A 19,926-nucleotide genomic window follows, 5' to 3' on the forward strand; every position below is an offset into this window, starting at 1 on the left:
GGGTGGGGGGGCCGCTCCTCCGATCGCTCTTCCCAAGCCTTTCTGCAGCGTCGGCCACCGCAGGCCCACGCGGGGGGAGAGGCGGTCCCCGCCTGAGCAGGGGGTGCGCAGCCCCTCTGCTCGCGGAGGGCTCGGAGGGGACATCACTTTTGCATCCAGTTGCTAACAGGGCCAGAGAAGCCTCAACGCTCTCGGGGTGAGGAAGGGACTCTGCCTGCCCTCAGCAGAGGAGGACGAAAGGAGCTGTGTCAGGAGAGCCGGGAGCGAAGTCCAAGCCTGGGGAAGCTGGACGAGAGCTCGAGAAGAGGCCGGCAACACTCGCCCCGGCGGTCACAGACCTTTCTTCCCCGGCTTGGCGGTGGCAGGAGACGACCTCTTGCCGCTGCCACGGCTCCCAGCGTAGCACGGCCCCAGCTGGGGCCTCGGTACGCCGGAGGAAGAACGGGAGCGAGCCGCGCCCCTCGAGTTCCCAGGGAGCCTCGGCCTGAGCTCCCAGGGGTGCTACGAGGCCACCATCATCTCTCAGGCCCATGACGGCACAGGGAGAATCCCCCCGGTCCCGCCACCCCACGGCACTCCTCGCAGCTGGAGACAACGGGGGCTGCCACCGGGACGGGCGCCGGGCAGGGCGGCGGCCGCTGCCAGCGGCGCTCCCGCTCCTCACGCCCGGGCAGCTGCCAGCTTTTTGGCAGATCGCTCCGCAGACGGCTCCCAAGGACTCCTGCAAGGGCTGAGATGGGTCACGGGGAAGAGCTGAACAGTGCGACAGGCCGGGCTAAAGCACGGCAGATTCCAGCCAGGGAGAGCGGGGACCGGCCAGGGCGGAGGAAAGGGAGAGGCGCAAAGGCCCGACGTGGGGAGGGCGACAGGCAAAGGCACCAGCCTGCAAAATGCTGAGCTGGCAGCGTGCCGAGAAGCTGGGGAGCACTGCAGCCCCGACAGCCAGGGGAAGGGGACATGAAGAAGCAGCGTGAATGGGGGAAAGACTGTTTCTTACAGACCTGGTGTGACCTATCGTTTAAAAAATCTGGCTTCCCGTTCTAGTGCCAGGGTGTACCTGCAGGGTAGTCTCTGCCTTTCTGTCTCTCGTCCCATTATTCCACTACAGTCGAATCCTTCTGTTGTGACCTACAGCAGCGCTCTGATTTATTTTTAATGCGTTCCGATTCCTGTTCCGTTGTCAAGAGATGCATTGAGATTCATTTTCCATCCCCTGTTTTTCATACTTCTGTTCTGCTGGAGGGACCCGCCAATAGAGTTTAATTCGATTTGATATGATTTAATGAACACCTTTATCTTTTGTTTTTAGCAGAAGGATAAATAATACAACTGCATTCAGCATTTGCTAAATCAGACATGTTTCCCACCAAAATCCTATCTGGTGACACACACTCACTGTAACATTTCATTAACAACCTCCCTGATTTATTGATTTTTAATATTTGTATTAAATGTTGTGTAAAATTGAACTCAGGCGTTAGAAGAGATTGTGCACGTCACAAGACATGACTCCTACTTAATTGTTATTTTTTTTTCGGTCCTGGAACAACAGTTGGAAAGAGGCCAGCAGGAGGGAAAAAAATAAAAATAAATTATAAAGGGCAGTGCCCGGGAGAGTGTGGGGGAGCTGGAGAGAAAGTGCAGCCCTGAGGGAGGGAGAGAGGGAGGGAGGGAGGGAGGACAGCAGGGCCTGGCCAAAGCTCCGCCGAGCCCCCCAGCCCCCCAAGGCCCCTCGGGGGTCGCCCTCTCCCGTCCCAGCGCCCTGGGCCGTAGCGGCCACCCGGCTTCCCACTGCTTCCCCTGCTCTCCCAGCTCGCTCGTTCCGTGTCGCCTCCCTCCCTCCTGCTCCATATGGTTTCTCCCCTCCTCCTCCTCCTCCTCCTCTTCTCCCCCCTCCATGCTGTCTCCGTGACGGTCCCCACTCCACGCTACTTCTCCGTTTCCCGGGGGAGCGTTTCCCCGGCGCGGCGTGGAGAGGCCCCGCAGAGCGGCCCGGCCCGGCCGCAGTGTCTGAGGGGCTCAGCCGGGCCAGCGTGCAGCGTGGAGGGGCGAGCGGGAACAGCAGGGGAAGACTGGGGGTCAGGAGAGGGCCGTGAGCAGGGGTGGCAGCCAAAACTCCCGGCCAAAATGTTTCCCGGGTGTGCGGTAGAGGAGCTTGAAGAAGTTCATCTCCCCCACACTCCCCTTCTCGTTTTCTTTTTCTCTCCTCCCCTTCTCCCCCCCCTCACCCCCACCCCCCCGGCCGCCACCAGGAATACGAGGCATTCAGAGATCAACATAATTCACCTGCATCAAAAAAAACCTCGCGAGCTATAAACTAGCGGCTGATCCTCCGCTTAGACTAGTGTTTAGCCGTTCATGCATCATGAGTGTCAAATAAATGCCTGATTGAGGCCCTCAGCGGAGGAATTAGCTTTCCTTGTGCTGGAAATGCATAATAGAGAAAGTGCTGAGGCATCCTCCCCGGAGTTAGCTCGGGCTCCGCTCCCTGCTCTCCTCGTTTCGGGAGTTTTCCCTCCCTCATTCCCGGTCCGTCCCCCTCCCCACCCTCCAGTCCCCCCTTATCCCTCGCCCTTATCAGCATGCCCAGCTGGCCAGGGCCGAGGGAAGCCCTCCGGTGTGTCCCGGGCCGAGGGGGGCGGCTGAGGGCGAAAGGAGCAGCCGAGCATCGCTGCTGCCGCCCGGGGCCCCGGCGCTGCCCCGCGGGGAGCGCTGCCTCGCCCGCCCGAGGGCGGAGACGGGGGCGGAGGGAGCGGGGAGCGGCGGGGGGACCCCTTGAGCGAGCTCCTTGTCGCTTGGCCGCTCTTCCGCGCCGGGGGCCTCATCCTGCCGGCGGGTACGACCCAGCCCCGACGTTTGGTGGCGGAGGGGGCGGGGGGGGAAGGCTGGCGAAGCGCTCCGCTCCGCCGCCCCGGCCGCCCTCCGCAGCTCCGCGCCGGGCTCGCTGCCCGAACGGGTCCGAAGTCCCTCCGGGCAGGGGACGCCGGCGGAGCTGGGCAGGCGGCCGAGGCACACAGGGGTTAACCGCGCCGCAGGCCGGGAGGAGCAGTTAAAGAGCACGGGCTCGCAGATGCTTTTCAGGCCTCGATGTCTACCGTTTTAAATTAAAAAAATGCACCCGGCCCGACCATGCACCAGTGACCTGCAATTTCCCCTTCTTTTCAAACTGAAATATGGCCAAACTATCTTCAAGTTAACTTAGGGGCTCGGGACGGGGGTGGGGGAGGTGGGAAGGGGGGGGGGGGGAGGAGGAAATCGCTCTGGGTTGAGATCTCTGTGTCAAGTTTCATCCCCTCCTGACATGTCTGGCTCCGTGCCAAAGTCCTGAAAATGGAAAATTGGGGAAGGGCGGGCTGTGAGGGGTGGGTGGAGGAGCAGGGGGGGGTGGGGGAGCGGGCCAGAGCTCTCGGCGGAGCGGCAGTAGAGAGAGGCTCTGGCCGAGAGGGATGCATGAACGAGCCCGTGTGAGCGGAGCGCGGCGGCATCTTCCGCCATCCATTCCGCCGCCCAGGCGCGTGGAAAGCCGCCGGCCGCTGCCATTGTTACCGGCGGGCGATGCGGGGACCGGAGCCGCCGCTCCGGCGAGAGATAAATAGCCCCTGACAGCGCCTCTTCGCACCCGCAGCTCGGCAGATTGGATCCGGTGGACGGCCGCAGGTCTGTGTCGCTCCCTTTCGCGGGAGTTCCTTTAAATCACGGCTCCACTCCCCCCTCACCTCTCCCGGGGGATGTTCCCGACCGTCCCCCACACAGCAGCCCTGCCGCCCTCCCCTGCTCGCTCCCCCTCCCGCAAGCGGCGGCGGCCCCGGCTCGGCCCGGCGCGGAGCTCCGCCGGGGGAGGGGGAAAACTCCCCGGTGAAATACTTTCGGCACGCTGCGACTTTGCCAGGAGGGGTCTTGGCGTCGGATCTTTTGTCTTGGGGACTTGGGCTTCGTGCCCCGGAGTGGCTGGCGGCTCTCCCGGGAAGAGACTCTGGGCAAAGCGCCGGGGAGTCCCGGGCTGCCGCGGGCAGCTGTGCCCCGGCCCCCCGCTGCCAGCGCCCGGCCGGCACTTCTGCAGGCTCGCCCGCCTCCCGCTTCCCCTTTCCCGCCGCAGGAACCGAGGGGCTGGGACCTGCCCTCCGGAGCCCCGTCCCCCGCCCCGCGATGCCCGCGGGTGGTGACCGTGACAGTGTCCCCACGCGGGGGCTTGGGGGGGGGGGGGGGGCGTGTGTCCCTCGCCAGCCGCGGTGCCCCCTTCCACCGGCCATCCCGGAGAGAGGAGCAGGGGACAACTCCGGTAGCCAGGGCGCTACTTTCCAGCTGCTGCCCTCCCCGGCGCCCGGCGGCCGGGAGCGTGCGCTGCGGAGCCCCGGGCACCTCTGGGGCTGCCTTCCCCGGGGACACCGGGCAGTGCCACATCATACGCGGGCGTCTGCGAGTGGCTCGGCGTGAGGCGAGCCCGCACTTTATTATTTTGCATCATCACTTTCCTCCCCCCGCGCCCCAGCCAGAGACGAGCCGGTGTGCGTGTGTGCAAGACGAGGTTATCGCCAGCTCGAGTCATTATTTCCAGGCCGACTGCCGCGGGAGTCTCTCCCAGGTGGAGCCGGTGTGGGCGGCCGGTACCCGGGGAGACAAAGGCCGGAGCTCCCGGTGCGACCGGAGCCCTGCTGCGCCGACAAGTGCGGGCCCGGCCGGTGCCGGTGCCGGTGCGGCCCCCCGCCAGCGGCGGGGCTCTGCCGGGACCGCGGGGCGCTGCCGCCGCCCCGGGGAGAGCGGACTAGGTTTTCCGAGTTACATTTGTTACATTTCCGAGTTATATTTTCAGTTATACGGAATCTACTTTTAGGCGATTGTTTTCCCTTTCCACTTGTTTGTCTCCTGCTAGCCTCGTAAACTGCCTCATGATTTATTACCTAGGCTAAGTGCTTAATTTGTGAATATGAAACAGATTAAAAGGAGATCGGCGTATTTTAGCAGTCAGGCCAGAGCAAAGCCCGGCAGCTGTTTCGAGTTTGTAGGCATCTCCAGCCTCGTGTAAGCAGCCCGGTCTGCTAGTGATCAAGGGGGTATCCCCGGGCTCTCTCCGAGAGGCCCACCGCCGCTGGCTCCCCGTGCATGCTGCTGGAGCGGAGACCGCCACGGGATGCCCGCTCTGGGCTTTTTTTTGGGGGGGGACGAACATACGACTGATGCCGTCCGTCAAAGAGAAACCCGTGGCTCCGGGATTCTGGAGCGGCTGCGTCCCCACCACAGGCGGGCTCTGCCGGCGGAGGGCCCAGCAGGCACGCAGGGGGTTAACGACGACTCTGCCCTCTCCTTCAAAGGACTCACTCGAGATAGAGTAAATACGGTCGGGGCGGGGGGGATGTGTGTGTGTGCCGCTCGGGCCACATGATGCAAAAGTAAGACAAGCACACTCCGGAGAACAAAGGCTTCCTACCCCCTTCCTCCCCCTCCCCCCCAAATCTGTCTTAATTCTGCGAGTAAACTTGAGCAGCTATAAAACAAAGGCGAACGATGAAAGTTATAGCCAAGGGACAATCAAAATAAATACCTTTGATGCAGTCCAAGCACGCACTTGGTATTTTCTGGAGCTCCCTGCTACCCCTAGGCAGCCAGGATATGGAAGGCTCTTCCCAGGACAGGGTGACTCGCACGGCGGGGTTTTGGCTCGGTCTGGTGCAGGCCACGTTCCTCAGCTCGCCGTTCCCAGAAAACTGCCCGGGGCCAGCAGCCCCTCGTAGTCCTGGGCGAGGCAGGCAGGGCAGGAACGGGCCGCGCCGTCGGGGCTGGGGCAGGGGACGGCAGCAGCGGGACAGGGCTCCTCCGGGTGTCCCCCCCGGGCTAAGCTAGCCGGGAGGACTGCGGGGCCGAGAGAGGTCCCGGTGAGACGTGCCCGGGTCCCCGAGGAGGATGTGCAGCGCGGCGTGGGGCTGGGAGCGGTGTCAGAGCTGTGCCCCTGTCTCCGGGAGCCCGACGGGAGCCGGCCAGGGTGGTTTGTCCCCCGGCCCCAGGTCATGCAAGTGACACCTCCCAGCCCGCGCCCCCTGCTCCCGCCCGCCTTGTGCTTGCAGAGCTGACCAGCTGCCTTCATGCTCGTCACCAGCACCCCGGAGCGATCCCCATCCCACGGACCTCTGCCTTCTCCCTCTGCTCCCCTCCACCCCCTGGCCTTTGGAGGAAGTTTTAACGCATCAGGGACGGCAGAGGAAGTGAAGGGGCACAGCAGCAAGCCAGCTGCCTGCGCAGCCCCACAAGCAGAGGTACTGCTGCTGAGCCCAAAAGTCAGAGACAGAGAAAAATCTATAACCTGCCCTGTACCTCTGAGCGCCGCTTAAGGAGCAGGAGAGGGAGCACAGTGCCACTCCTGCTGGAGCACAGCACAGAGACTGGCTAGGAGGTAAATGATTCATGTGCTGGTCCTCCAGAAGTGGCTGGTGTTGGCACCGTGGAAGGTGCAGGAAATGGGGACAGACTCTGGGCAGACCACGGGGAAGAGGTGTGGTGTGGCACATGCCTGGGCAGGCTGAGCCCTGGTCCGCCTGGGAGCAGGAGAGCAAAAGATGATGCATATGGCATTCAGAGAGAGCCCTCTGTGTGTGTGGGGAGATGTCAGAGTAACCCTTGTCTGGGGAAAACTGAATTTAAACCGTGGTTGGGAAGCAGTCCTGCAGGTACACGGGAATGAGGCTTGGGGATACCCTCTCTCATGGCAAAGAAGCACCTGGAAGAAGAGTGCAAGAATGAGACAGCAGCAGATATGTGTGTGTTAATACAACTCTTTCAGGCTGGCTTGAGACAAGGTCCTTCTTCTGTGTTTGGGACAAGGTTTGTGGCAAACCAACACTAAAACTCATTTCCCAGGGGCCTGATGGGGTTTGGGTGTAGTTGATTGGTCCCTGCCTTGTGAGGGGAGAGATTTTGCACAGGTATTCCACACCACCACTCTTTCTAGCCCTGAGCCTTGCTGTTCACTGTCTGAAGGCAGGACTGAAACTTTTGAGCAACCTGAGGAGCAGTAGGCAAAAATGGTCCCAGGGTCTCTACATCTCCCTGGAGGTTCTGCATGGAGATGCTCTCTGACCAGGTACAGCATTTTAGAAGGGAGAGAAAACGCAGGTTTGTGTTGAGATGGTTACATACATCCCTTTTCAAGCAGTATGCTTGAATCAATAAGCTAGAAAACCAGACAGCAGCAATGAAAAAGGAAAACAATCCTTTCCAACTTGTTGGCTTGGCCTTTGCAGTCATCCCTACCTCAGGGAGGGCTGTGGCCACAGTGTTAAGCCTTGGTTATGCAGCTGAAATTCACCATGCTGAAAGTCACCTGGTCCCTTGAGCGCTCTTGTGAAGCACTCCAAGGTCCCACAGAAAATGGTTTGTGTGTACTTGAAACTATGTGGATTTGCTTCCAGCAGCACATTATGCCACTTTCAGCCTGATCCTGTCTGGCTTTCACTGAACTAATGCCTGGATGCTTCTAAGTCCCAGCATCTCAGACCAAGGTGGTTCCGACAGTTTTCCCACTGCTGTCCCGTTGCAGCTCCAAAGGCAATTTCAAATCCCCTTGGAAGTGCTGTTACACGTGATGGCTGAGCCTCAGAAGCAAAGCAGTGGAGAAGATTACTAAAGCAGAATGGGCAAACCCCAGTGGCTTGGAGCAGTTGGCTGGTACACCAAAATGTATGAAAGCTTCTTCAGTTTGGAACACAGGTGTACCCCAGGCGCCTCTTCCAACCTCAGCCCTTTGCTGCCTGTCTTAATTCTGCAAGCAGCAGGCTGCAGGCACCCAGTCCCCACCAGCCTGCAGGCCTTCTTGCAGCCAGGCTTACACCTTTGATGTTCTCCCAGCTACAGTTTGTCAGGTCTTGTCTCTCTTTTTCACTGTTTTGACATCTCACCACCCTCAGAACACTTGTGAGAAGGGGAAAAGCGATTTCAAAAGTCCTGTCGTTAAAAGTTCTTAAAGACCACTACATGGCCACCTAAATGATGCCTTCATGTCCATGGAAACTCTGTTTATGCTGCCTGTCTTGTTTCTTTGGGGTAGACTCTGCCTTGCATCATCTAATATACTGTTCCTATTATCAAAATGCAACACAGTAAGGAGAGGTTTCGGACTAGGGTAAGGCTCAGGACACACAGAGATAAATAGGGGGATTGACATATGCTAAATTTGAGTAGTATTTTATATTTCCAGGTTCACAAATGTTGTGTTGTGTGCCAGGAACTTTAGGGAGCTGCACACTCTGTAGACACAGAAGACAGATTGCTCCTGCCTGCCCTAAAAATAGAAGAAAAACTGTAAAATCTATAGAGGCAGATGACCACAAGTGCTATGCTGGTGGTACAGAGAGGCAAGTGAGCTCCTGGACTTAGTCAGGGGCTCCTTTGCCATGTCTCACCAAGGCCACCACTCCCAAAGTCTGTGTCCTGTGGTTAGGAGGGAACAGTGTGTGTTTGTGTGTGTGTGTTCATGTGAATGTAATTGTGTTTCCACATAATGTGGATTATCTTTCTTTTGGCAGCAAATCTGTTCAGGGGTTTAGATAAAAAGATAAATCCTGCAGCCGTTCCCTCCCTGGGAAAGGGCATGTCTTCCATCACTTTCTCTCTGCTCCTTCTTCTGAGCGATCCCCAAACACACTTTTTCCTAGCTCAGCATCTGACATCACCCTGGCAGCCTGCTCACTCTCAGCATGACACTCCCACATCAGGAATGGGGGAAAAGGCATGGAATAAGGCACAGCAGGTGAGGCGTTGCTTGGATGAACGGGAAGAGAGAGGAACAAGGGTACTGGGTGTAGGAGGATCCCCCAGCAGCATTGCCCCATGTGGTGCTGGTGGGAGGGTGACATTTCCACAGCTTCCCAGGAAACTCTCCTGGCAGGGATATCAGGTGTGCCATGGGTGCAGGACACCTAATGCTCTCCCTTCTTTGGAACCTTGGTAGAGCTGCTTGGCTTAGTCTGAAGACAACCTTGTCAGAAAAGAGAGCTCCACTGATTTAAATGCAAAATTACCCTCCTGCAGTTCTAATTTCCCAGGCGAGGGCCATACAGGCTCTGAAAACATGAAAGTTGTTGATGTATTGGTTCAATTAATTTTTAAAATAAGTTTGAATGCCATTTGTTTCAAATTTGATAGGAAAGCACTGTAGATTTCTGCAAGCAAAGAGTGAGGTGAGCGTGGATGGGGTGTGTATTTTGCATGGCCTTGAAAACAGGGCTCAAACGATGCATTCATTCAGTAGCAGACCTCTGCACAGGGATAAGTGAGGCCCGTGGTGAAAGAAAAAGACCTGAACATCTGTATTTGCTAAGTGGCATGGGCAGCAGTCAGCCAGCTCACGGGGAAGGGCAGACAAACGGGTGTGAGGCCCAGCTGAGACTGCTGGGTCCCTGGTGCTTTTAAAAGGAAATAATAGCTTGTGGGGGAACCCTTTCTGGTGGCCTTGGCTGCCGTGACCCCCCTCTGATGTATGATATTTAAACAAGAAAATGTCAACATTGGTTTTTACACAGACAGCCTCGTTCTGCTCTCCATGAAAACCACTGGCAAAGCCCTAAGAGAGCTGGAGGGGAGCAGACCCCAAAAGAGTCACTCAGACCCAAATCCTGTTGGCTGCAGCAGCCTGGCAAGAAGCAAATGCAGGTTGTCCTGAGTGGCTGGGCGATGTGTGCTTGCAGGTAAATTAGACAGAAGAGAAGCCATCCCATCCTGCAGTATGCAGTGCCTCAAAGCTGCAGGTCCGATGGTTTGAATGATTATTGCTTTTTAAAATTATAAATTACATTTTTGCACAGCGAGCGAGGATAATGTGCTGCTTACTAGAATTAAGTGCAACTCAAGGGTGTTTTGTTATAACAAAGGTGACTTCTCTGTGCTCCCTTTTTCACCGTTGGGTCTAATGGAGAGTTTGATTTGAACCCGATGGCTATCTAGCAGTGGTTCTGGAAAGGAGTAATGCCCATTGTATGAGAGGATATCCATAAACTGGGCCATCAGTGTGTCTTCTGATATATGTGTCCTCTGAGGTAGGAAAGTGTAAGTCAGAGGAAGAGAGGGCAAGTGTGTCTGACTCATAGTAAAACGAGGGCACGTGGAAATTATAAACGAAGGGAGGGCTGCTACTAGTAGGATTTGAGGGCTGTGCTGTGTGTCATGGGAAAAATAATTTAAGCTCATGGATAATTTGTGATTAAAGGGGCAGATGTGGTGCAACTGCATGCTGCAAAATGTGAGATGGGGCATAAGCATTAAAAAAACTTAACCCTGGATCCTGTGCTGTCCCTGTCTTGGTGTTGGTTTATGCAGGCTGGACCTTGACAGGAATTGCAGTAGCAGCCTCTAGGTTCTCTAATGTAAGGTGAACTCCATCACAGATCACCTTAGCATAAAAACTGTAGTTACACTGGCTTTATGCTCTACCACCACATTCCTGGAGGTAGTGGCAGAAGAAGTGGCATGCAAGTCCCTTGAGCAGCTCTGTGCAAATGGAGAATCATTCCTACATGGGGACCAGCTTTCCTAGGCAGGTCACAGCTGCTTTCCCACTGGGAGGTGACCGTGGTGCAGGCCCCCTAAGCTCACCCAGTCTCCAGCATGTGCCATGACCTCTGCTAGGGCACAGATGTCAGTAAGGACAGCCTGGTGAGCTAGAAGATGCCAGTCTGATTGCCCTTGGTAGGAAAAGCACCTTTGGTCAGATGTGTGACCATGACCAACCTGAATCTCCAACCGGAACCATGAAAAAAGACCTATAATTTGGGAGGAAAATAAATAAAGGAGTGTTGCTCAGGTGTGACTCCTGCTAGGAAGCACAGAGATAGTGTGTGAAGCTGAGGCTCAGCCATTTCCTATAATTTGTCTATCCTATGTGATTTTCTGCTTTTGAGGGTACAAATAATATGAAAAGAGATTGTTGGGTCAGAATATTCCATCCTTGCTGTAGCAAGCCCAGCACAATGCAACCCCAACTACGCTGAGGCTTTTGGGAGCCTGTCTCACCCAAATAATCCAGGGCATTTTGGCTTCACCTCTCATGCAGAACAGAGTCTGGGCTTGCAGCGCCCGATGCAATGTCACTCACAGTCTTCCCATGCTCAATGTCCATCTTTTGGAGCAGGTGTTCATGAGAAGGTGGATGGGCAATGGGCTGAGGCGTGAAAGCAGACCCTTGGACATGGTTGAAAAAGCCTTCACGGAACATCTCTGTGAGCTACCAGAGTGTGTCAAAACTGAGCCACATCACTGGGGCACTGAAAGGATTGAACTACCCCGAGTCTTGGAGCAACTTAATGAGGGCTTTGGTACCTCAAGAGAGGAACAGGGAAAAGAGGGAATGGTGTCGTGAAGCTCTGCCCATGCTTCCCTATTGCTGTACATCCAGGGCTAGTGCCATTGTGAGAATATGCAGCAGTTGCTTCTTACAGACAAAAGAAAAAAATATGAAGCCCTACTGAAGGCTAGGGCTGATGGAGCACTGAAAAAGCCCCAGCCAGAAAAACCCTGCGCTTTGGTCAAGCGATGCTCAGCACTGTGATTTTGATGAACAGCACTAGTCTGCATGAAGACAGGTGACTTTTTAAATGGGGTTTTAATAAAGTCAGTATTGCTAAAGCTATCTATAAAAGTAATCTGCATAGGGTTTTAAACAAGTAAACTTAATTATGCCATTAGTGCTTCCGACATGAATGGGGCTGTTGCTGCAATACTGTGTCCGGCTCTGTTGTGGTGTTTGCATGTTAAAAGTGCATTGGCAAATTAATATGGGATCAGAAGAGAGCTGGAAGAGTGATTCAAGGCCTGGGAATCGCATCTTATTGCAAAAGACTAAAGAAATCCCATCTATTAATTTATCCAAGAGGAGGCTATGACTTGGTTTGATCATAGTCTTTAAGTGTCCTAAGTGTCTCTATGGGGAGATTTCTGATAGTCAAGATCTCTTTAATGTGGCAGACAAAGGCATAATGAGGTCCTACGTTGGAAAATGAAGCTCTATGAATTCTGAGCAGAAAGCAGGTACTTTTTTTAAAAAAAAAAAACAAAACAGTGAGGGGACATAACCACTGGAACAACTGAGGCAAGCAGTGGTTTTTCCTGTTACTTAAAAGTCTTCAGAGCAAGATTGGATGCCAAGTTAAAAGCTCAGGCAGAATTTATGGGTCTGATACAAGAACGTCTGGCTGAAATTCACTGGCCCATGATATGTGGCAGGTCAGACCAGCTGATCATAACAGTCCGTTCTTGGTTTAAAAAATCTATGAATTAGGTATTTCCAGTCCCCTGAGTCCTGATATTACTGGAGGTCTCAAAGGAACACATTATAAGCTGTCAGCATTTAATTGTAAGCAAGCAGGGGCATTGCCTTTTTCTTTTTTTTTATTAATAAACTTATTTTCCAAGAGCTTGAAAACACTGGAGTTAAGCAGCTGTTAACAAACATGACATCATTTTAGAAACAGTTCAAGTAATTCTCCTTCTCCCATTTGCTTAGCTTGGTTTTGCAGCAGCACAATTTCACTCGTGCCACATCTAGATGTGCTTCTCTAGATGAAACAGCAAATTCCAGCAAAATGAAAAACGCAGCCTCCATACTTAGAGTGGGCTCCTTACGCCGTGCCCTCTTTCATGTGCGTCCCTTAGTCTCACAGATACATTGCAGTTTTTCTCTCAGCACCGTGTATGAGCAGAGCAGGGAAGAAGTCCATCCGTTTTCTGGCGCAGGCCCCTCAGATAGGAGGATTCAGGTAGGAATCCATTGTCTGTCACGGGAGCGCTTGGCCTCCAGAGCTCCCGGTTTGTCTGAGTAAACGGCAGAGAATGAGAAGAAGGTATTAAGGAGAGACCTGGTATTCCTGAAATTATGCAAGCTATTAACCTCCTTGAGGTTTCATAAAATGGCCTCCAGCAAATGGTCAGAATGTTTTTCTTACAGAGGAGTAGTTTTCAAGACAGCATAAACTTTCTTAATATCCTTTCAAAGGAAAAAAAAAAGAAAAAAAAAAAGAAAGACGAGAGAAAATAAGATAACAGAAAATCCCAGCCGTGGCTCCTGGGAGTCTTGAAAATCATATCCACAGTTGCGTAGACATTCTAAACCTCTGATACATTCAGTGCCTCGTTAGCCTCAGTTATCAAAACTGAAACAAGAGGTGGTAAGGAGCGCAGCAGAACATGGAGTTTAGACTCGCTCGAGGACTGCACTCCCGTCGGCGGGAGTCCTCAGCCGCCTCCCTCGGCCCGCTCCCCGAACCCCGCGGCGTTTGATATGCAGGCAGTGAGTCAGAGGGACGGGGCTCCGCGGCTCGGCCGCCGCTGCCTCCCGGGGCGCGGGCGGGGAGGTCGGCGGGGAGCCGAGCAGCGGGGGGAAAGGTGAACCCGGAGCCGAGCGGGGCACAGACCCATTAGTCGCACATAACTTGGGAAGACGCTTGGCCTCGCCATGACAACCGGCGGCCCGGGCTGCTCCCACGTCCCGCCGCCTCCCCCGGGAGCCCCTTTCCGTCCTCTTTCCCGGCGCTTGGGGAATGCGGGGCTGGAGAGACGAGCCCGGTGCGGGTAACAAAAGGGAATGAAAGGAGCTCTGTAGCTCACTTTACACGTCCGAGAGGCATTTTCATGCCCCGTAATGAGAAGGGATCATTCCTAGGAAGTTCAGATCAAAGGGGAGAGCGTCCGGGGCATTTGCATAATTGCCGGATTTCGGAGCACGGGGGCTGCAACCTGGGCACCTCACCGGGGGTGCTCCTCGCTCGCCCGGGAGCTCCGGACAGAGGGGAGGTTGCAGACCGTACTGCCGCGGGGACAGAAGAGAGGCCTGCCCCGGGAACGAGACACGGAGGCGGCCGGGCCCCGAGCGGGGTGCCGGGGCCCGGCTGCGGTGCCCGACGGCAGGCAACCCTCGGGGGCTCCGGAGGGTGCGAGCCCTCCGCTGCGCGGCCAAGCGGTGCCCGGGTCCCCGGGGGCTGCTGCCGCTGGGGAGCTGGTGCCGCTGGGGATCGGCTCCCTGCTCCCACCCGGCGACATCTGCGGCGCCGAGCCAGCACGCTGCCTCCCCGGTGGCTGGCGGGTGGCTCCCGGCCCGGCGGCTCGCACCGCCACCAGCGAGCGGGGATAAAGGGATTAAACGGCACGCTCGTTCCTCCGGGCGGGGAGGGGGGGGGCTTGGCCGGCTCCAGCATCCCGTTCCCCCCGAACGCCTCCCCCGCCGCCTGCGCCCCCGGCCCCCGGCGCTGCCCCCGGCCGGCCCCGGCAGCGGGGAGGCACCGGGCGCGCCCGCGGTGGCTCATTGTTCCCGTAACCAAGCGGGGCCGCCGCCGGCGCCCGCGGTGCTCGGGGCGACGGGGTTCGCCGCTGCTGCTACCGGGAAGGGGATGCCCGGGGACACCCTTTTCAGCCATTTTAAAACAGCAAAGCTGGCGTGTCGCGCGGGTGCCCCGTTCCCCCCGCCTCTCTTGGGAGCCCGTTCTACGCCCGGACGATCCCGAAGGAGATGCGGGGGTTCCCCCCGCCCTGAAGTCAGCACCACCCGCATACGCCCCGCACCTGCGGGCCCCGGGCGAAACTCCACCCTGCGGGGACACCGCGCTCTTCCTGAGCCCTGTCCTGGGATGTGGCCAGTCCTGGCCCCTGCTCCCGCCCCCGTGCAGCCAACTCCCGTTCCAGCCCCAAACCGGGATGCAGCCGGACGCTTCTCCAGCTCTGGCTTGGGCTGCTGCCAGCCCCAGGACGGGCTGCAACCTCCCCACGGGAGTCGCGGCTTCTCCCTGCACGGCCGGGCCGGGGCGGGCTGGCCGGGCGCCAGGGAGGTGAGGTTAGCCTCGGAGCTGGCTGGCGAATGGCATGTTATTGTGAGAAGCGAAAAGCGAGCGGGGAAGGCAAATAGGAGCATGGCACCGTATAGGCTCGCCATGTGACCGAAATGTGTTTATCTCGCCCCGGAGAAGCCGGGCTGCCTGCGGAGGCCAACCCTGCCTTCATGGCACAGGCACAACTCCCGTGGCCGCGGACGGTTCTGGGCCCTGCGAGAGACCACTTCTGTTTGCTTTTGCTGTCGCTTCGGCTCTTATCATTTGCCTTGTCATTCATCATCAACCTCTCCCGGGCTCCCTCCCCCTTGCTCCCCCCCCACCGCCTCCCCCAGGGTCAGTCGGGAAAATACTGAGAATCCATCTGAGGAGTGAGACGCGGGAAGAAGGGTTGGATGGTGATGTGGCTGGGTGGAGGGCGTGTGTCTGTGCAAAAGCAGCTGCATGCAGAACAAAGGTGCTGGAGGGTGGCTTTTGGTGCTGGAGCAGAACCTCGTAAATGGGAGATTTCCGTTCACAAGACTCCGCTTGCACAGTTTCTGTCCTGCCCTTGAACTGACAAGTGTGTATCTGCATTGCAACCAGAAAGTAAATCACACCGAGCCTGGCTCGGGGAGGGCGCGCACGCCGCCTCAGTCTGTTGCTAAGTGCGAAAAAGTGGAAGATCTCGGCTTCCCAGCGCAGCCCCGCTTCTCCGATACAGTATTTACTTTGGGCGCCCAGCGAAACGCGCTCAGTGTTTATTACGGAGAGTGCCGGGGCAAGCTCGCATTTGCGTGATTAGGAGCAAGCGGAGGAGCGGCCGTGGCGCGGAATATCAAAGCGAGACCGCCTTGGCAGGGCTCCCAGGCAGGGCTTTACTGGCACCCGCGGGATTCCGCGGGGCAGGGCGAGCGCGGCCCGGGCGGCGGCGGCTGCCGCTCCCCGCTCGCCGCCGCCGGGGCACGGGGGGAGCCGGCGGCGCTTCGCGGGAGGCCAGAAGCGAACGTGGTTCGTGCCCCGGGCTCCGCGCTAACGAGGCGCAGCGGCCGGGCCGGGCCGGGCTCTGCCCGCCGCCTCGGCGCTCCCCGGCCCCAGCCGCGGCCAGCCGGCCGGTAATCTCATTAGTGCCGTCGCGTTTGGGGAGGAAAGCGCCCGGCGTCCCCGCCCGGCCTCGGGAGAGCAGACAAAGGTCTGCGAAGCGAGGCCCCGCGGCCGTGCCACGCCGGCCGGCCCTGTTAATGTTCAATCGGGAGCCGGAGAGCGGTGCCTCTCCGTGCCGGGGGGGCGCCGACCCCCGCCCGCCGCTGCCGGGCAGCCCGCGACGAGGCCGGGCCAACGCAGCTCGCCTGGCCGCCTTGCTCCGTCGGGATATTTTCTCCCTGGAAGTTATGCTAAAATAACATTTGTGTGCACGTTAATGATTTATTTATGTGGCTAATAACGCTCACATTCTCGCTGATATTTGTCTAGGCGAAGGACCAGCTGCGAATTGCCCCGCAGCTGTAGCCAGAGCTAGAACAGAGTGCCTTGGAACCAGAAATCAATGCTCCTGAAATGAACAAGTGGACAACTTATTAGGCTCAGTCACTCCACACGCCGTCCCCTGATAACGAATAGATGAAGTAGACGCCGGAGAAGGGACATGCCGGGGGAGACTGCACATGCCTGCTCCTTCCCGGAGTGGCTGGGTAACGCCGCGGGGCACAGCCAGCCGCACGGACATCCCCGGGCAGGACAGGGCCGTGACACGGCCCTCGCGGGCTGCCTAGGGTTCGATGGCGATAAGTGCAGCGAACGCCCGGGAGAACGGCTTCGGGGGTCACTGATAAAGGTGTCCGGTTTCCCTGCTGCTCCAGCGAGCACAACCGACAGGTTCAGCGAGATCACGTAGTCGTGGCTTCTCTGCCTGGAAACAGTCACGCTAATTTTGCATTTTTACCATCCACAGGGAGGAAAAATACCTGTCGTCCCGCAATGCAAATCCTTACGCAAATAGATCTGCGGGCGCACAGGGAGCTGCTGGCAGCCTGACCTGCCGGCCGAGAGTCGCTGGCCCCGAGTTTAGAGGTGCCGGCCAGCAGCGGCACGCCCCGAAAGCACATGGGATCTTGAAGACTCCCTGTTAGTCCCTCGGAACTTGCTGCTGCCTCAGAAAAGTCCGAGAAAGAGTCTGCGGTTAATCTCCGAGGCCTTCATACATCCCTGGCGAGCAGCGCCCCAGCGCTAAGTGCAATTAACATAACAGACACTAAAATAGGAGAGCGGCGCTGAATTTAATTTGCAGGCTTAAGGGAAAAAAAATAAAAGAAAAAAAAGGGGAAAAAAAACTTAGCACTTAGAGCGGTCTGGTGATGAACGCAAGAACTGATGTGGAAGGCGGCAGAGTAGCCCTCCTGCCTCGGAGCGGGGCCGCGGCCAGTTCCGTGGGCTCTCTCCGGGAGCCGGGACCACCTTGGTGCGCGCAGGGTTTCTGGACAGGTAAACTCCCCCGACGGAGCTGCCTGCCGCTGCATCGCTCCAGCGCGGCTCGCCCCCACGGCCAGCGCTCCCGTGGCGACCAGGTCAACCGCAGCGCGACCAGGTCGCCGGCGCGGGCAGGCACCTCCCAGAGCCTCCCTGCTGCCCGCCCCGACACCCACGCACCGAGATCCGGCTCACTTTCCTGCCCCCGCTGCCCCTGGGGAGAGGGACGACATGGATGGGGGGCAGAAGCGACGGGATAACCCTCTCCCCGCTTGTCCTTCCCCCCCTCCCCCCCGCCTCCTGCAAACTGCCGCTGAAGTTCACAAAAGAGCGAGACATAAAGAGATCGAGGTTTCCGAGAAAAGGGAGAGGCGAAAATAGCGAGGTAAAGAAAAAAAGGAAAAAAAAAAAAATCGTCGCAACAGAGGGACCCACCGACCGGCTGGGAAGCTGGTGGTATCCGGCCGGGGGAGAGGGGGGGAAGGAAGGAGCAAAGAGGGCTTTAAAAAACTGGAAGGCAAAAGCTGTTGGGGAGGAAGTGTAAACCGAGAGGGAGGCTGGGGGAGGGGAGAGAGCGCCATCTTTTCATGTCACAGTCACAGAGACAGCGCTGGGCTCGGCCACAGTGTCTCGGTTTCTTTTTAACAGCGGAAAACGTGCGATTAGCAGGCAGACGGGCGGAGACTAGCAGCCCTACGCGCACACACAGCCCGCAGCTCTGTCTCCGCGCCGTGTAATCCCAGCGCTCAGCCCTTCTGCACCCCCTCATTAAAAACCCGGAGATTTCCTCCTCCTCCTCCGCTCTCCGAGGAAAACAACGCCTGCCACCGCCTGAACCCTGGCAGCGCCGCCCGCCCCGCACCGTCCGCCCGGAGGCCGCCCAGGGGCCCCGCGCTCCCCGGCGCCCTGCACGGTCCCCGGCACTCGGCCCCTGCTTCCTCTCGGGAGGCTGATTCTCGCCCCCCCATCGCAAAGGGCCGCCCCCGATGGGACGCACAGCGGGGGCTGGGGGGGGGGGGGGGTTGTGGGGAAAGCTGGCTACCGTCCCCTCTACCCCCCGTTTCCCGTCCCCAGGGGCTGCTGCTCCCCCGCTGCCAGGGCGGCTGCTCGTTTCCCCCCCACGCCCTCTCTTTATCCATCCCGAGGGCGAGGGTGGGGTGCGCCGAGCCGGAGCTCCCCGCACTGGGGCCGGCGGCGGGGAGCAGCGCCGAGATCGCCCGGGAGCCGGCGATCCCGCGGTGGAGCCGGGCACCGCCGCCCACGGCCCCATGAACAGCGCTTTATTCCGCAGCGCTCAAACCCCTCATTGTGTTCGGCAGAATCACCTGCCTCCTCCGGAGCCGAGCGATTAATTTAATGCGATACAGAGTGCGCTCCCTCCCGGCCCCTCCTCAGCGGGGAGATCTCCGCTGGGCGCTCCGCGCCGCGGAGGAGGGGCACGGCGCAGCACGGCGGGGCACGGCACGGCAGAGCGGGCTGGCATCCTCCGAGCACCGGCTCTCCCGGCGGCGCCCGGGGAAACATTCCCCGCCCGGTAGCGGTGGAGCGTCAGCTCCAATCGGAGTCGCACACAAGCATCCGCCGCGCAGACCTGCTCGGTGCCCGGGGGGGCTGCGAGGCGGGCGGGGGCCGAGCCGTGCCTGGCCAGGGGATTTGATGGGTCGTTGGCTGCGCCTGGGGAAAGGCGGGCGGGCGGGGGGGGCGGTTGGCTGCGCCTAGCGATGGGGGATTTGAGAGGAAAGGGGAGGGGGGCCGAGCTCGGTGGAGGGGGTGCTGACTGCCGCGACTGCTGGGGACGGCGGCTGTTATTATTGTTATTACTGTTATTGTTATTTTTAGGGGGCGGTGGTGGTGGGAGCGGGGGGGGGGTGGGGCGGTCCGCGCTCGGCGGGGGGCGACGTGGTAGGGGGGCCGCCGGCTGCGCCCGCGGAGGGGGCATGAGGTGAGGGCGGTGGGAGGGAGAAGCGTCTCCTCTGTTTCTAATAAAGGAAACGACTTTTATTGAACGATAAATGCAGGGGAACGAAAGTCGTGTGGGTGCGCCTGGTGGGGGCGATTGATTTGGCAGGGGAGGGGTGGCGGCTGCCCGTGCCGGCGCGGGCTGTTTGGGGCGGGAGGGGCCGGATGGCCTCGGCTGCTCCTGCCCGGGAGGGATCGCGGGGAGGGGGCGTTGGCCGCCCCGGTGGAAGGGGACGAGTGCCGCTGCCCCTGTTCGTAGGGGGAAGCTGAGGCGGGGGAGTGCGGGATGCTCGCGGTGGGGGGTCCGGCGGGAAGGGGACGTGGGCCATGGGGTGGTGCCGCCTGCCCCTCTCGGGCAGGGGGGGCTGAGGGGGAGGTGTCGGCTGCGCCTTGCCAGTTGGGATTTGATAGGGGCGGTAGGAGACACGTCTCCTGTTTCTAATAAAGGAATCGGCTTTTATTGAAGGATAAATGCAGAGAACCAAAGTCGTGTGGGCTGCAGCCGCCGAGCTTCGTTAGCTGCCGATGTGACTGTGAAGATAAAACGCTCCACAATAACTCGAGCGCGAACAGCGCCGAGGATGGGGACGCGCATTCCCCGATGGCCTTGGCCTCCCGGCCCCCTCAGCCCCGGCCCCTCGGCCCCGGCCCGGCGGCGGAAGGTGCCCGGGGAGCCTCAGACCGTGTTAACGGCTCGGCCTTGGGAGTTCGCCAAGTTTCTCTG

At 58.6% G+C, this 19,926-nt stretch overlaps 2 protein-coding genes across 3 annotated transcripts in view; both read left to right on the forward strand.

Annotated features, from left to right (window-relative positions):
• The first annotated feature begins 3,402 nt into the window (after window positions 1-3,402).
• BCOR (BCL6 corepressor) overlaps window positions 3,403-19,926 on the forward strand; it is an 82,046-nt gene continuing 65,522 nt past the window's right edge. Inside the window, exon 1 of one of the 2 annotated variants that reach the window (XM_038129043.1) lies at window positions 3,403-3,657. The gene's annotated coding sequence lies outside the window, so the exon portion shown is untranslated. Of the gene's footprint in view, window positions 3,658-13,115; window positions 13,268-19,926 lie in introns of those variants that run through there. The other variant, XM_038129075.1, reaches the window with a different exon arrangement.
• Window positions 13,518-18,948, forward strand: LOC119698017 (translation initiation factor IF-2-like). The gene is made up of 4 exons (XM_038129467.1): window positions 13,518-13,548; window positions 13,699-14,798; window positions 16,251-17,628; window positions 17,892-18,948. The coding sequence occupies exons 1-3, from the start codon at window positions 13,518-13,520 to the stop codon at window positions 16,284-16,286; spliced, it is 1,167 nt and encodes a 388-aa protein (XP_037985395.1). The 3' UTR covers window positions 16,287-17,628; window positions 17,892-18,948.

The sequence above is a fragment of the Motacilla alba genome, chromosome 1 (genome assembly GCF_015832195.1).
Source record: "Motacilla alba alba isolate MOTALB_02 chromosome 1, Motacilla_alba_V1.0_pri, whole genome shotgun sequence".
Taxonomy (NCBI): Eukaryota; Metazoa; Chordata; class Aves; order Passeriformes; family Motacillidae; genus Motacilla; species Motacilla alba.

Coding starts and splice junctions, on each gene's coding strand:
- LOC119698017 (XM_038129467.1), top strand. CDS start 13,518: ATGCGGGGCTGGAGAGACGAGCCCGGTGCGG. Junction 13,549..13,698: donor GAGAGACGAGCCCGGTGCGG/GTAACAAAAGGG, acceptor CGGATTTCGGAG/CACGGGGGCTGCAACCTGGG. Junction 14,799..16,250: donor GCTGGCCGGGCGCCAGGGAG/GTGAGGTTAGCC, acceptor ATATTTGTCTAG/GCGAAGGACCAGCTGCGAAT.